The 17,500-nt window shown below is 42.8% G+C and overlaps 1 protein-coding gene across 1 annotated transcript in view; it reads left to right on the top strand.

Annotated features, from left to right (window-relative positions):
- The window catches only part of LOC123513841 (homeobox protein DBX1-like), a 21,319-nt gene extending 18,750 nt beyond the window's left edge, over window positions 1-2,569 (top strand). The window contains exon 4 of the mRNA XM_045271236.1: window positions 712-2,569. Coding sequence (XP_045127171.1) covers window positions 712-1,191 — 480 coding nt within the window. The 3' untranslated portion in view covers window positions 1,192-2,569. The remainder of the gene's footprint in view (window positions 1-711) is intronic.
- The last annotated feature ends 14,931 nt before the right edge of the window (window positions 2,570-17,500 follow it).

The raw sequence follows: 17,500 nt of genomic DNA, 5'->3' as shown, positions 1-17,500 counted from the left end.
GGGTCGGGTAGCTTGTGCAAACTACGTGTCGGTTCCTACACCTCGTTATTTTTCTCCCTTCCACGTTGATTCCCACCTTTTTTTCCTCTCCTTTCTACGCTCCCTCTCTTCCTAGTTCCCCTGCCGGTCCTTTATTATATCTTCCTTTTCTTACGTTCTTCCCTCTCCCTCCTCTATAAATCTCCAGCGGTCATAATAACGCATTTGTCGAGTTAACGCCCCACTCCATCACCGCACAGCTGCCGCCAATCACCGCGCGCCTTACAACTTCATCGACCACTCAGAGGGCGTGTAACAGAGCTCCTTCCACACGTCACGTCCCCTTGGCCAATCACGGCCCGACTTGCCCCTTTTTGAAATACGACCAGCTTTAAGAACGTCAAATATCCGCATTGTTTTCGTATACATCGTCGATAACATTTTGGGGAGTGCGGCGCGAGTAGACACACATCCTCATCGACTGCGCGCTTGACACTGGCTCAATTGTCCTGCCACGGCAACGTTTATTTGCTTACATCATGACGGGCGGCCGGCGTGTGTTGTTCCGTCACGACCATCAGTCACTGCCTAAGTGACTGAATGACTGAAGGACGACCAGACTAAAGTGATGCTGAGCTGGTGTTTCCATGTGTCCTCTCCATTACCAAGGCACGCTAGGCGTGTGCGCCGCCTTGTCTCCCTTGCTCACCGTGCTGTTCTGGTCTCTTTCAGGTAAAGATTTGGTTCCAGAATCGCCGGATGAAGTGGCGGAACTCCAAGGAGCGTGAGCTGCTGGCTGCCGGGGGCACACGCGAGCAGACACTGCCAACCAAGAACAACCCTAACCCGGACCTGTCTGACGTGGGAGAGGATCAGCGACCTCCGACCTCCGTAGGGCCCTCGCCCTCCAACAAGGACGATCTCGCTCTGCAGGGCGGGGACGGCCCACAAGACTACCAGGGGAGGAGCGAGGACGAGTCGGGCTACCTAGGCCAGCAGGGACGCCCGGACAACTTTGGCCCCCCGCTTGGGACGTCGCTCCCGGCTAAAATCCAAATTAAGGACCTCACGGCACTCTCTGGCTTCGGGAAGTCGGCGGCCGCGAGCTTCCCCTTCCCTTACCAGGACGCCGACGCCGACTACTCTGACGAAGACATCAACGTGACAGACGAGATGGGCGCCTCCAATAACGAGGACAGCGAAAACGACTAGTGGAGCGCGGCGCGTCCTCTTGCAGCAGAAGGTTCCTCGCAGCTCCCGGAGTCTTGAGGAGGCCTGAAGTGGCTTCCGAGGTCATGTCACTGTTTTCCCCCGCAGGGTCACCATGACCCCTAAAACTTTACCAGTGTCAAACCCGTGGTGGTCGTTGCCTTGACGCAGCGGGTCAGGTACTCCTGAGGCTATAGCTTTGGAGGTCACGCGGGCCTGTCTCCCTCTGGTGTCGCCGACTGGCAGTCTGGGCGGCGGCACTGTAGGCACGACCAACGCAGCAACCCGCCACCGCCGCCCTTCACGCCTGTCGCCTCGCGCTCCTCATCGTCACGAGCCAATCGTTCATTTGTCCTCAACAAACCATTCACGGCTTGGCGGGGTTCAGGGGGATGACAAAATCACGAAGGTGTAGATTTCCTCCGTCCCCCATGCGAGGCACCCCGGCACACTGGAAAGAGCATATGTGTACCTGTACTTCTGACCTGACCAGCTGCTCGGCTCGACTGCTACCACCTGCGTGTGTATTATTCTACTGATAATATTGTGATATACGATCATATGTTATCTTTCTACGCTTACTGTCTCCTACTTCTTCGTAATAGTAATCCTGATTTTGTAAATATAAGTTTATGCCTTGGTGCGCTGGGTCGCTGGCGAGAGAGAGAGAGAGAGAGAGAGAGAGAGAGAGAGAGAGAGAGAGAGAGAGGGAGAGTAAAAGACAAGGAAAAGTTTAAAAAATTCGATTAGGAGGTGATTTTTCACATTTTCTTTCTCTCGCTCTAATTCCTTTATCGTCTCTCTCTCTCTCTCTCTCTCTCTCTCTCTCTCTCTCTCTCTCTCGTCCTGCCTCCCTTCAACCCTCCTGCTCTACATTTCACTCATTCTCTCACACTCACTTTTGTTCTTCCTCTCGCCCTCCTCTCCTTCAGTCCTCCCTCTCCCTCCCTCCATCATTTCTCTTCTTCTCTCCTTCCATTGGCCCCTCCAGGTCCTCCTCAGGGAAGAGATGTTCCTTCGACCTGACCACCTCTTTGATTCTCTTAATGTTCCTCTTGCCACACAGAAGATGAGGAGGAGGAGGTGGAGGAGGAGTAGGAATGGAAAAAAAGAGGAGAAGGGAGAAGACGAAGTTAGAAGCACAAAGCACTATAATGAAACGGAAAATGAAGAATAAAAAGACAATAGATGATGAAGAAAAAAGAGAGGGAAGAAAAAAAGAACACAAAGTTTAGATACAATATAAATGAGCCTTAAAAATAAATGCAATGTAAAAAAAAAAACGTACAGAGAATATGAATAATAAAATGATTGGGATTATAAAGATGTGACTGAAGAAAAATGAAGAGATGACACAGGAAAGGAAGGTGCGAAGAGACAAGCAGAAAACGAGAAACAAGACGCAGGAATGGTGATGACGCAAGGAATAAAAAAAAAAAGAAAAAAGAAAGGAAATAACTGAAGTGAAACAAAAGCAGTGAAGCGAAGAATGGAAAATGCAGAGGAAGAGAAAAATCATCCTCCTCCTCCTCCTCCTCCTTCTCCTCCTCCTCTTTCTCCTCCTCCTCTTTCTCCTACTCCTCCTCCTCCTCCTCCTCCTCCTCCTCCTCCTCCTCCTCCTCTTCCTGTTCCTCTTCCTCCTCCTCCTCCTCCTCCTCCTCCTCCTCTTCCTCCTCCTCTTCTTCCTGTTCCTGTTCCTCCTCCTCCTCCTCCTCCTCCTCCTCCTCAAAACTTAAAGAAAATATAAGATAAAAAGATTAAACAAGAAATAAATCCTCCTCCTCCTCCTCCTCTTCTTCCTGTTCCTCCTCCTCCTCCTCCTCCTCCTCAAAACCTAAAGAAAATATAAGATAAAAAGATTAAACAAGAAGTAAAGCTAAGCATAAAAACATGAATTAATTTCTTCACTTGAAAAGAGACACACATACATAAACAATTAAAACAAATGAATGAGTGAAACAGATATTTCTAAGTACTTGAAAAAAGACAGCTATATATAACATGCTACAATAAGTAAATAAAGAGAGAAGCATCGCAAAAAATCAAACATTTTACGGAAATTCTCGCAACTCAATAAAAAAAAGAAAACAATAATAAACGGTGGAAAGAAGAAAATCACGCCATACATCTTTTTCTTTGAAGTGAAGTGAAAGTAAACAGAAAAACGGAGAGAGAGAGAGAGAGAGAGAGAGAGAGAGAGAGAGAGAGAGAGAGAGAGAGAGAGAGAGAAAGAGAGGGTGGGACGGGAGAAAAAAACATGGGTACGGATGCGAGTGTTAATTAGAGTAAATCAATAAAGTGCAACAAAGAACAAAGAAAACCAGACGTAAAGAAGAGAAGAGCTTCAGTATCAGGAGGGAGAACAAAAGAACATCAATGGGGAGAGGAGAGAGGGAGAGGAGGCAGGGAGGATAGTGAGGGAGAGTCAAAACCTCGCGCTCTTTCTCTCTTTCTCTCCCTGTCGGTTCATAACAAAACTTTCTCACCTCATTTTCTCTCTCGTCCGCGGAGGCTGTCGTGTGTGCGAGGCGTGAGGGGAGGCCACCAGCCACAGCCAGCGAACCACAAGCACACACACACACACACACACACACACACACACACACACACACACACACACACACGAACAAAAATCAAATTTGAACATAAAGTAAAGACTAAAGATTCAAATATCAAAATCAACAACAACAACAACAACACTCACATACACACATGAACATGGAACTAAACGATTTAGACTCAATCCTGTAGACTACACACACACACACACACACACACACACACACACACACACACACACACACACACACACACACACACACAGACTTTCTTACCCCCGGCATCTTGTCACCCTGAAAAAAAAGAACAAAAAATACAATAAACATATCATAATTAATAAATGGTGTTTGTGTTCTATACGTTACCTATTTGTTGTATTTGTGTCTTATTCTTGCATTGGGTTCAAAACATTTCTTTTTTTTTTTGTAAGGTTAAAGGAAAGATGCAAGAAAAGAAGATAAAATGCATAATGTAGGACAATTATAAACATGTCAAAATTCAAAGATATATGAAAAAAAAACTGTAATAGAAAAATGAAGGTTGAAACACTAGAAACACGAAAGAATGCAAGAAGATGAAACGGAAACAAACGCAACAGAGACATCACAAAAAAATAAATGGGGAAAAGTCAGAGAAATTCAAAATGATAGAAACAAAATTTATGAAAATGTAAGACAAAATGTAGGAAAGAATAATAAAGAATACAAAAAAAAGTAAACTATCATATTGAACATAAAACAAAGTAAGCAAACACCTGAAAATACATCTCTTAATTCTCAGTTTATTGAGAGAGAGAGAGAGAGAGAGAGAGAGAGAGAGAGAGAGAGAGAGAGAGAGAGAGAGAGAGAGAGAGAGAGAGAGAGAGAGAGAGAGAGAGAGAGAGAGAGAGAGAGAGAGAGAGAGAGAGAGAGAGAGAGAGAGAGAGAGAGAGAGAGAGAGAGAATCCACATGCTTTAAAGGAGGACGTGAAACAGAAGACACAACAAACACAGTAAGCAGAGATGACTGATCTACAGTGAGGACGGGATACATAATAGATAACCATGGCAGTAATAGATAAAAGTCTTGGTTTCTAATCCCTGTCAGCTGCCTTGTAGTACTCAGTTCATACCACTGTTTTGCCAGCTGTTCTTTTCACGTGATCAGCTGCCTCCCTTACCTCGTACCCCGGCCCCTTGTCGCCCCCCTGGGTTTTTGGATGTCCGCTGCACGCGATGGCTGTCGATCAGGAATGCATGAAGTGACAACATGATGAGTACATTGATATGGGAATGCATGGATGAACAGACGGTTGTACGAATGCATGGCCGGAAAGGTGAATATACAAATAAATGATAAAGTATGGAGGAAAGAGAAGAGCAAATAAAATGGATGGATGTGTGAATGAATGTTTGGGTGAGTAGATCGATGTAGGAATACGTGAATGAGCTCATAGATATATCATTTTATGGATGGGAAGGTGGAAACAAAAATACGTGCTCTACGTGAGAGGAAATAACTGAACAAACATGATACATTGATGAACGCTGGAGTGGATGTCAGGGTTAGTAATACACCGATATAGGAATGCAGAGATGAGCAGACAGATAGACGGGAAGGTGGAAACAAAAATACGTGAAGTAATGAATCCATATAACTAAGCAAATAAAATATATTGATGAATGTTTGAATGGATGATGGGCTGAGTATCATTGCATGGACAGGAAGGCGAAAATGCAAGCGTTTACAATACATGACCAAATGAAATACAAATGAATACATGAATGGATGTCGAGGCGAGTGCATTGATATATAAAAATGTATGAATGAGATCACAGATGTTTTGCTACATAGATGGAAGGTTGAGGAAAAAAAATGCATAAACTAAGCGGAAAAAAAGGTTAATGGGTATGTCAGGGTTAGTACAACGATATAAAAATCGATGAATGAACAAATGCATTGATATATGAGTAAGATGTTGAAAATATGTTTGCTGGTAGTACACGAGTGAATGGAAAGAGAGAGAGAGAGAAAAAAAAAAACACGTCCATTTAAACTGAGTGCATCCAGAGATACACATGCACAAATACGAGAATTTATGCGTGGGTTTCTTTATCAATAAATAAGAGAAGACTAATGGACTAACAAATGTATTAATGAAACACTTGATACATTTGAAACATTTATTCATCACCTAAACTTTCAACTGCATAATAACTCTAACTTGCAACACAGCTTTGATATTTAAGGCTACGCAAAGTGTGGAAATAATGCTAAAAAAAAAAAAAAATGTATATAAGAACACAACAAAGAATCAATAATGACTGGGAAAATAAGTGTGAACACATTAACCGAGTACATAGGTATAGATTTCTCGGAACTGAAAGGATTAACAGTATATAGATATGATTCACGAGAAACAAGAAACCTAAGTCTTCCAAGTAGACCATAAAAATCACAAATAAAAGAAAGCTGTGGAATATATTATATCTGAATATAATCTCTTATGAATCGAGTCTTGAAACTTCACATCGCACAGATCCACAACCTGATTAGCATGACAATGGGTGCACGGGGAACAGTTCACGCTGAGAGAGTAGCGAGTGAGGAGACAAGCGTGCAGTATTTTCAAAGGTCACAGAGATGATTGATGGGGTTAATAAGGATGTTTTACTATTGATGACATATAAACATAACTAAACCTAACCAAACTATCAGTAGAACTATGAAAACAATCTTGATAGTCTAACTAAACTATCAGTAGATTCACGAAAACAGCCTTGAAAGTTCAACCAAATTACCGCTAGAATCATGAAAGCACTTGAGAGTCTAACCACACTATGATCAGAATTATTGAAAAGAACCTTGAATGTCTCTCAAAACTACTACTAAAATCATAAAAGCAACCTTCAAAGTCTAACCAAACTATCGCTAGAATCGTTAACTAGAAACCTTAAAAGTCTAACCAAATAACCAGTAGAATCATGAAAGCACCCATGCAAATCACAACAATTTCCACAAGAGCACGTTGAAAGTTGAAAAGTATAAGAAAATGGATCTTTCCGAGTCTGTTCCTTGGCTGCCCGGCAATACAAGCACACTGCATGCCAACAAGTGGTTTGAAGTTCTTTGGCAAGGGATATATTAACGTAGAGGCTGCCGTGGAGTGACAGGAGCCAATACCACCACCACTATCACCACCACCACCACCACCTCCACCACCACATCCTCCTCCTCCTCCCCCTCCTCGTTCTCAAATACCTTTGCTGTTATTAATCACTAACAGAACAGCTCAAAGTTAAAGCACCGTACTTATAACTCTGTAGTGTCTGGATCGATATCACGCTCAGATAAACAACAGAAGGCGCATTTTTTTCTCCTTTTAATTGAGATAAAAAGTAAAAAAAAAAAACAATGGATCGATTACAAAAAAGCCAGACGAAAATTAAGGAATAATGTGAAGTTGAAATTAGAGAAATAAAGAGATGAGGAAAAATAGATAAATACTTTGCGTTTCAAGGCATACGGGGAATAAATATACAAACACACACACGCTAATTACAAGAAAATATGTAGATGTAAATGAAAGTCAAGCGTGCCGGAGTTACGTAAAGCGAAAGTTGTAATGTGCAGAGTTAGCAGCTGGAGAGAGAGAGAGAGAGAGAGAGAGAGAGAGAGAGAGAGAGAGAGAGAGAGAGAGAGAGAGAGAGAGAGAGAGAGAGAGAGAGAGAATAAAAATGTGAAGAATGCGGGTGGCCCAGTGAAGAGCACAGGATGAAGGCTATTGACTCACACTGTTTTGCTTAGGGATTGTGCGGAAGGGAGGGAAGGAGGAAGGGAGGGAGGGAGGACGCGAGGTACGGGAAGGAGGGAGGGACACGGAGGGAGGCTGGAGGTAAAGAGAGGATAAGATGAAGGGCAGTTAGGAGAGTAAAAGGTAATATAATGGTCTATCTACTACCACTTTATCTACCTTACTTTCTATTTGTTTTTCTTTAGTTTTATCTATCACTCTATCTGCCTGCCAAACTACCTATTTATCTTCTTATATATATTTTTACCCACTTGTATATTTTTCTACCTACCGACCTACTTATATACTAATCTCTCTGCTAACAGTTCTCCTCTAAAATCTGTTTTCTGTATCTAACTTGAGTATTTTAATGTCAATATTAAAATTATATACATTTGTTTACGTGAGAAAATATCAATTCATCTATTTTTTATGTTGATTTACCTGCAACAAAATTACATATATCGATCTTTTATGTGGTTTAGAATATATTGATGGTATCTTTCAATCTATTCATATTGATTTTACACTTTAATCCCTTCAATTCTGAGACACATTTATACCTTGAGTTTTGAGTATGATTAGACGATTTTATTTGCATAAGGAAGGGTTTATGGAGATCAGAAGATTAATAGCTAGAGTCTTCACTATTTTAACCCCCACGTAATTATCTGAAGCTGTATAAAAACACCAAACAGTAACCAGAATGAATAGAGAAATGCGTCATGGTACTGAAGGGGTTAATACTACAAAAAAAAAAAAAATAAATAAATGGAAAAAAAAGTAAAATATATTATTAAATGTACTGTTCTTTTTCTATTTTTATTTTTTTGAACAGTGATATTTCAGGCCTAGTTTTTACTTTGTTTTTATTTTGTTTTATATCAGAGAGAGAGAGAGAGAGAGAGAGAGAGAGAGAGAGAGAGAGAGAGAGAGAGAGAGAGAGAGAGAGAGAGAGAGAGAAACGGCAGATTTTAGTGACAGTGGTACAGTAATAAAGTCGTTTCCCAGAGAGAGAGAGAGAGAGAGAGAGAGAGAGAGAGAGAGAGAGAGAGAGAGAGAGAGAGAGAGAATCAGAAAAATAGGCACAAGGCAAAACAGGAATAAACACACACACACACACACACACACACACACACACACACACACACACACACACACACACACACACACACACACACACACACACACACACACACACATATACACACAGACAAACAAAACAAAATGTACCTTTATTACTCTGCCTTTTTATCCTGCACCCTCCCAGACTTCGTTTTCTCTTTCCTTTGGTCCCCACTCGCCGCTAACATTTCTTAAGCTCCCCCTCTGCCCTGTTCCACGCCTCTCCTACCTCACTTGGCCAACCGCGCGCTTGTTTTTTTTTTTTTTTTTTTGAGCGGCACAGGGAAAGAGAGAGAGAGGGAGAGAAAAGAAGCATGAGGACTAAGAAGAGAACAAATACATAGAAGGAAAGGGAAGAAAAAGAGGTCATTTATACTCAATGATTTTAAGCACAATCAAGCTACATCAAGCACATTGTCCAACCAACTGTACAAACATTTACTGCTCTCCTTCCTTCCCTCTCCCTCCTCCCTCTCTCTCCCTCTCCCCCTATCTCTCTCTCTCCCTCCCTCCATCTCTCTTTCTCCTAAACCCTTTATGGCCTCACGCCCCTATGAAAACAGCTTTAAGCTCTTCCAACAACAAGATGCTTTGGTCTCGCTTGTTCCCGCAGAGATGGTCATGTCGAATACCGTACTTGGACCAGAGAGAGCCTGTCAGTTCGTCTGTCTGTCTGTTCTGTTTTGCTCTCTCTCTCTCTCTCTCTCTCTCTCTCTCTCTCTCTCTCTCTCTCTGTGTGTGTGTGTGTGTGTGTGTGTGTGTGTGTGTGTGTGTGTGTGTGTGTGTGTGTGTGTGTGTGTGTGTTTATCCATCTATCAATCTATTGCATAGATTTACGTAAGGAGAGAGAGAGAGAGAGAGAGAGAGAGAGAGAGAGAGAGAGAGAGAGAGAGAGAGAGAGAGAGAGAGAGAGAGAGAGAGAGAGAGAGAGAGACGGTAACCAGTATCTCGAAATAATGATATAGCAATAGAAAAGAATATCACTGAAACATCCAAACTACCTCATATTTACACCAAAAACCCTGAGATAAAAAAAAAAAAAAAAAAAAGGTAACACAAGACCAGCCAACACGCAAATGTCAACTGTACCCTGAAGCACACACAGTTCACAGCACGAGGGGAGAGATGCCTACAGTGCACGTGACAGAAACCAACGTGGATGAAGGGCGTGACAACAAGCCCATATGGAAAGACGCGATGTTAGCAACTCGAGCCGCAGAGTTCTGATACATTAACCCATTCAATAGTACTAATGATTTCTAAACTAATGCAACCACCTGTATTTAATATTAGTTTAATTGTGAATACGAGAGGAAAAAAAAACAATTGTACTGGATGAGTAGCTACATAATTTTTAACTCTTACATTACGAAATTTATCATTCAGAGTAAAATTCATTCTTATAAGAAAATAACGGAAGATGAAAGGATGGGTCACGTGACAGTCACTGTATGAAACAGATCTACTACCTATTTCCACTCATCACCTTCACTGTCCGCTTGATTAAAAAAAATGTTGCATGAAGTGAAAATAACAAGAACTACATCAAAAATAATAACAAAAGCAATGATAATGATAATGATAATAATAAGGATAATAATAATAATAATAATAATAATAATAATAATAATAATAATAATAATAATAATAATAATAATAATAATAATAATAATAATAATAATAATAATAATAATAAAATAATAATAATAATAATAATAATAATAATAATAATAATAATAATAATAATAATAATAATAATAATAATAATAATAATACTACTACTGCTGCTGCTACTACTATTACTAATACTATATATCACTACTAGTATACCACTACTACTACTACTACTACTACTACTACTACTACTACTACTACTACTAGCTACTACTACTACTACTACTACTACTACTAATAATAATAATGATAATTGTAATAATACTTATGATTATAATAACAACAGCAACAACAACAACAATAATAATGATAATAATAATAATAATAATAAAAAAATAATAACAATAATAATAATAACAATAATAATAAAAATAGGTAATAATAATAATAATAATAATAATAATAATAATAATAATAATAACGATGATGACAATAAAACAACAACACCGATAACAACACCGCCAACTAACCAAGTGAAAAATTCTCCAAAGCACGAACACACACACACACACACACACACACACACACACACACACACACACACACACACACACACACACTGTCCAGTTCATCCACTCCCATGCGCGCTGCACCACAAACACATCAACACACAGAAAAAAAGCGAACGAAAAACAAACAAAAACTTGATAACACCGATGAAACCTTCCAAAAAGAAATAAAAAAAGGGAAAAAGAAAACGAAAAAAAAAAGAAAACAAATGGACGAAACGAGGACAGAGGTACACGAGAACGAAGAAATGTGAGAGAGAGAGAGAGAGAGAGAGAGAGAGAGAGAGAGAGAGAGAGAGAGAGAGAGAGAGAGAGAGAGAGAGAGAGAGAACAAAAAAGTATACAATATTAAATTATTAGAGATGAAAATAATAATAATAACAAAAGTCCATCCACATGTGTTTTACAAGTGAAAAAAGAGAGAATAATAATAACAGGAAAATTGAGCATTCTAGAGTACAACAAAATAGAAGAGAAGATAGTAAATAAAGAATAACGAAGAATAATAAGGCAATGAAGATAAATAAGATTAAAGAGGGAAAGTATGTGAAAGAACGGACGGAAATAGGAAAGACAAATGAAAATAGAGAAGAGAAGAGAGGAATATATCAGTATGGAAGGAGAGAAAAGTGTGTAAATGCATAAGAGAGAGAGAGAGAGAGAGAGAGAGAGAGAGAGAGAGAGAGAGAGAGAGAGAGAGAGAGAGAGTACAGAATAACTAAAAAATAACTAAAACAAAATATGTAACACTGGAAACACAGGTGAAAGAAATAGATCCACGTACAAGATAAAAAAAACGAAAAATAAAATAAAGAAAAATAACGCAAGAGAGATAAGAATGTTCAACACAAAAATAAATGTGTGTGTGTGTGTGTGTGTGTGTAGAAAGAGAGAGAGAGAGAGAGAGAGAGAGAGAGAGAGAGAGAGAGAGAGAGAGAGAGAGAGAGAGAGAGAAGACAGCAGCAGCAGCAGGAAAGAAAGCCGGGACAGGGAAAGGAGCGAAGGAGGGATGTTGGCCAGCGATGTCTGCTACGTATCGACCCACCAATGAGGAGAGGCGAGGACGGCTGCTCCTGACAGTAAGCGATGGTGATTGGCTCTTGATGGCTGCATATATTCCCGCCATGAATTTGTTTTTCGCCTGATCTGGCCGCCACTACCACTACAATCCTCCTCCTCTTCCTCTTCTTCCTCTGCTTCTCCTCCTCCTCCTCCTCCTCCTCCTCCTCATCGTCATCGTTAGTCTATTCAATCCAAAATTCTGAATATCTAAGACTAACATGAAACTATTACTTTATTTTTTCTTTGTTAACGCTGCTGGTGTTATTACTACTACTACTACTACTACTACTACTACTACTACTACTACTACTACTACTACTACTACTACCACTACTACTACTACTTCTTCTACTAATTCTACTACTACAACAATCACAACTTATAACACTTGACTCACATCCAACAGGTTGAATCCCCCGAGAATGGCAGGAGCAAGTTTTGGTTGTTTCCTTTCAGGCAGATTAGGAATGGGAGTTAAGATGAGCAGTTGTGATACTAAGCTCTGGCGTGTGTGTGTGTGTGTGTGTGTGTGTGTGTAAAATAGTATTAAAATAAAAAAAAAGATATAAATAAACAGGAAATTAATCTCTCTCTCTCTCTCTCTCTCTCTCTCTCTCTCTCTCTCTCTCTCTCTCTCTCTCTCTCTCACAGCATCTAATGATGTACGATAATCTTTTGCATGATTATTAACTCATTCATAATATATTTATTCTAATTTATATGACTGCATACTTTTTTCATTCACCTTATTAGAAAATTTTAAAGGTTATTGGCCCGTCTGCAACTCCATTTATATTTTTACATTTATTTTTGCAAGTGTTTTCCTTTCCCACGGCACGGCAATGAAGAAATAAAAGGAGAGGGAGAGGAGTGGGGTGAGTGGGGAGGAAGGAAGGTGAGGGGAGTGAGGGGAGAGGACAGGTATGATGAAGCTGCTAATGAAGAGGGGAAGGGAAGACAGGTGAGCGGGTATGGGGGTAGGGGGAGGAGTTAGGGTGGAGGAAAGATGGGGTAGGTATTTAGTAGAGGGTTGTGAGTGGGTGGGGAGGGTATGAGAGAGAGAGAGAGAGAGAGAGAGAGAGAGAGAGAGAGAGAGAGAGAGAGAGAGAGAGAGACTGTGATATTGCTAGCAGTAGTAGTAGTTGTTGTCTTTGTTTCTCTCTGAAAATACTATCCTCAGCAGAATTACCACCACCATCACCACTACCACCACCATCACCACCACCACCACAACAACAACCACCAAACCACGCTGACCACTACTACCACATCCACCATCACCTTCACAACACCAGCACTAACAATCACCGTGACCACCACTCCCACAACAACCACCACCATCACAACAACAACAGCAACAACAAACACAACATCAGAACTGCCACAACAACAACAACCCTGACCACCACCACCACCACTACTCTACTCCCCTACCCCTCCCCCACCCCTCCCCTCCGTCATCGCCAGGCAGCAGCAGTGAATCACAATCTTCCATTTCAAACCCGGTGCGCAACGTGGAGTCATTACCCATAATGCGCGTGGGGGTGACAGACGCGTGATGGAGTGCGGAGGGGGAGCGACCATCCCCCCCCTGCTCTTCCCATGCCATCCCTCCCGCTCCCCCTCCCCTCAGAACTTAATTGTCTAAAGTAAGTAAAACGAGGGAGGAAGAGGAAGAGGTGGTGGTGGCGGTAGTGGTGGAGGAAGGAGGAAGGGGGGGTGGGTAAAGTTCCATCTCAAAGTGCCAAATACCGTGAAATCAGTGCCGAGGGGTGCCCGCTGGAAGTGCGCTATTTCCGCGGCAACAAACTTCAATTAATTAAGTTTGAATGGCTCTATAAGTGAAATCAACGCGGCTTACATTGCATTAACCATCAAACAATGAGAAGCGGGAGGGCAGCGGACACCCCACCACCGCCCCTACGCCGCGGGGACTTTAGGGCGCAACTCCCGCGGCGTCCACAGGTCCTCTTGCGCCCCCCTGCCGCCGCCTTTGTCCTGGTTATCGCCATACGCGCCCGATTGAGCGCTAATTGAGGGGTAAATGATGAAATCAAAGCGCGAACGACCCGGAGTGGTGTCGACCGCAGGCCCTTCCTCCCATCCTCCCCCTTCCAGTGTCCTTTCTCCCTCCCTAGCCTCCCATTCCAGGCTACTCACCCCTTACCCTTCCCTCTGTCCCTTCCACTTCCTTCCCTTTCCCTTCCACTGTCCTGCCACCCTTAACACTACATTGGAATGCTCAGATCGACCTCCTCTTCCTCCTCTACCTACTCACTCTCTCTCTCCCTCTCCTCTCTCTCTCTCTCTCTCTCTCTCTCTCTCTCTCTCTCTTCCGCCTCTCCCCTAAATGCACCCTCCTCCGCCTTCCTCTCCCCTTGCTTCTCCCTCTGTCCCTCTCCCTTACAACAACTACACGAACGTTTAACGCGGAGCTAAAAGACATGTTTAGGATATGCAAGCTGACAGCAGGTTTACACCATGTACGGATAATCCACTTAATGTTGTCCCACTTCACCTCACACACGAACACACACGAACACACACACGGACACACACACACACACACACACACACACACACACACACACACACACACACACACAGGCACGTCTTTCATGACATTAATTATACAAACACTCATTTTACAACCGAATTATACAGTAAGCCTATGCGTATTATTTCTTTGCTTGCTTTCTCCTCTCTAAATAGGACTACTGTACGTGCAAGAATAATGTTTTTCTTTTCTAATACGTATATATAACGCTTTCGCTTTCTCTCTTTCTTCTGTGTTACTAATCTCTTCTCTACTCTCACTTTTCCCTTATATCTTTTTTTTTTAATCCCGCATCAGTGGTTATTATAAAATCTCCAACATCCATAACTTTTTTTTTTGAGGTGTATTAAAAAAACAGAGGGATGGACGACAGTAGAAGAAAATACATGTGAAAAATGACAAAAAAAAAAAAAAAAAAGGAATGCTCGAGGCTTCTTCAATTCAAAGGATGCTCAGCTTAAGATTGGGAAGGTAAAAAGGGAAAAAGAATCGATAAGACGCTCAAGTGGAAAAAAAGGGAAAAGAGATGGAAAGAGCATCGAAAAGACACAACTCAGAATGAGGAAGAGGAGCAAGTCGCCTGAACAAAACATAGAGAGAGAGAGAGAGAGAGAGAGAGAGAGAGAGAGAGAGAGAGAGAGAGAGAGAGAGAGAGAGAGAGAGAGAGAGAGAGAGAGAGATATAGAGAGAAAGAAAATAAGGAAAGAGAGCGAGAAAAGAGAGAGAAATAAAAAAAAAGAAAGAGAGCGAGAGAGAGAAATAACTCTCTTTCCTCCCCCTCTTAAAAGATATAAACACACACCCACTCCACCCCTCCATAAAAAAAAAAAAAAAAAACAGATAATATTTAACCAACACCTTCCCCCCAAAGGAATCCCCCAATAAAGGGTGTGAGGCGCAGGAGCCAGCAAGGTGTTGAGGGAAAAGAGAGCATCAGGCAAGGTGGTGTTCAGGTGCCGGCGGAGGCGTGCGTTGTGGGATCGATGGCCGCTCCTCGCCATCTACACAGGGTCAACATGGCGACCTGAAGATGACTGCCACGCCGGAGGAGGAGGAGGAGGAGGAGGAGGAGGAGGAGGAGGAGGAGGAACGACAAGGACAGGGACAAATACGAGGACGACGACGAAGACAACTACTACAAGGCGGAGGAGGAGGAGGAGGAGGAGGAGGAGGAGGAGGAGGAGGAGGACGGACAGAGGGACGGACTGAGGGAAGAAGGAAGGGACAGTAATGGTAGAAGTCAGAGAGGAAGGAGATGAAGAGGAATGATGGAGGAGGCACTAGAACGAAGGAAGGAAAGAGGAAGGAAGGCGATAGCGTGATGAAGGAAGATAATTTGAAGAAGGATGTAGAAGAGAGGAGAGAGAGAGAGAGAGAGAGAGAGAGAGAGAGAGAGAGAGAGAGAGAGAGAGAGAGAGAGAGAGAGAGAGAGAGAGAAGAAACAAGGAGTAAAAAGGAATGAGACTAGAAAGACATAGTGAAGAAAAGAATGAACGAGAAAGAGAGAAAGGGGCGGGGGGGCCTTGAAGATCTAAAGGAAGAAAGAGAAGAAAGAATGTGAACTGGAAAAAAAAGGGAGGAGGAAAAGGTGAAAGATTATAAGAAAGGTGGAGGAGGAGGAGGAGGAGGAGGAGAAAGGAGGGAGGAGAGGTGGAAGATGACAATAATGGTTAGAGGGAACTGGAAAGAAGGGAGAGGAGGTGAGTGGTAATGTGGAGGAGAGGTGGAGGAGAAACGGAGTGAGAAGGGAAGAAAGACAGCTCAAAATAGATGTGTAGGGAGAAGGTCTGGTTGGGTAGAGGCGGATGGGACAAGAATGGGGAAGAGAGGAGGGCGGGAGGAAGGGGGACGAAAGGGAGGAGGGAGGGAAAGAGTGGAAGTGGGAAGAGGAGGGATATATAAAGATGGTTATGATGATGACAGTGTTGCTGTGTATCAAGACATCACACACACACACACACACACACACACACACACACACACACACACACACACACACACACACACACACACACACGCACACACACAGGTTATTTCTCTTTTACCGTTACGACTATGATGTGTGCGATACTTACATGAGGAACGAACACACACACACACACACACACACACACACACACACACACACACACACCCGGAGGCAGACATCAGCTAGAAGTCTCCTTATCGAATCATATTCCCGTCAATGGGGGCTCCATCAGGAACGATTGGATATTGAAAATGGGAGAGAGGCCCTACTGAACGAGTTTCCCACAAATTATCGCATGTCCCTGAAGGCGGCGGCGACGTGGAGGCAGTGGCGGTGGCGGAGGCGGTGGCAGCGGTACCCCGTTATCATGAAAGCACGGCGGCGGAGTTTTATACAAGGCGGCGATAGCGAGGCAGCAGGACATCGCGGTGCCTGTGTGAACGTCCCTGTAGGGGCGAGGTACAAACGCCGCCGTGTTCCTGCTGCACTACTTCCTCCCGCAGGCGGCGAGGGCTGCGGCGGCTTGCGGGGCTGAGCGATGGCCAGAGGGAAGTGATCGAAACTCAGCGGAGAATCATAGTCTTTCAAGAAATATTGTGAAAATGTGATGGACGCGACACAGGGGACGTATCCATCAGGCGCCGCCGCGAGCTAAAACAGATCTCCCCTCCTAACGGAGTAAGAGTCGGGGCGAGGCGCGGCGCCCCCGGAGAGTTATGTTTCCCCGGCAGGAGTTATCTGGCCGGAATAACTCGCCGACTGTCACAAGCAGAGGACTATGTTGGGTTTTATGTTTTGATATCTGCGATATAAACTTGAATGGAAAGTTTTTATTGCACGGAACCAGACGCCAACGAGGCTATCAGACCAACTTATTGAATTGGAAATACAGAAAATGATTTGTTTTTAAGAGCTAACTGGAGCCACCGAGCCTGATAATGGAATTTGCAGATTTTGGAGACCAGCAGGGAGAGAGAGAGAGAGAGAGAGAGAGAGAGAGAGAGAGAGAGAGAGAGAGAGAGATTGATATAGTAGGGAAGGGTACAGAAGGGAATGCAAATAACAAATAATAATGAGAGAAGGAA

This window comes from Portunus trituberculatus, chromosome 37 (genome assembly GCF_017591435.1).
Source record: "Portunus trituberculatus isolate SZX2019 chromosome 37, ASM1759143v1, whole genome shotgun sequence".
NCBI classification, from domain to species: domain Eukaryota; kingdom Metazoa; phylum Arthropoda; class Malacostraca; order Decapoda; family Portunidae; genus Portunus; species Portunus trituberculatus.
Note: the sequence above shows the minus strand (reverse complement) of the source record. Positions and strands in the feature narration are given on the sequence as shown.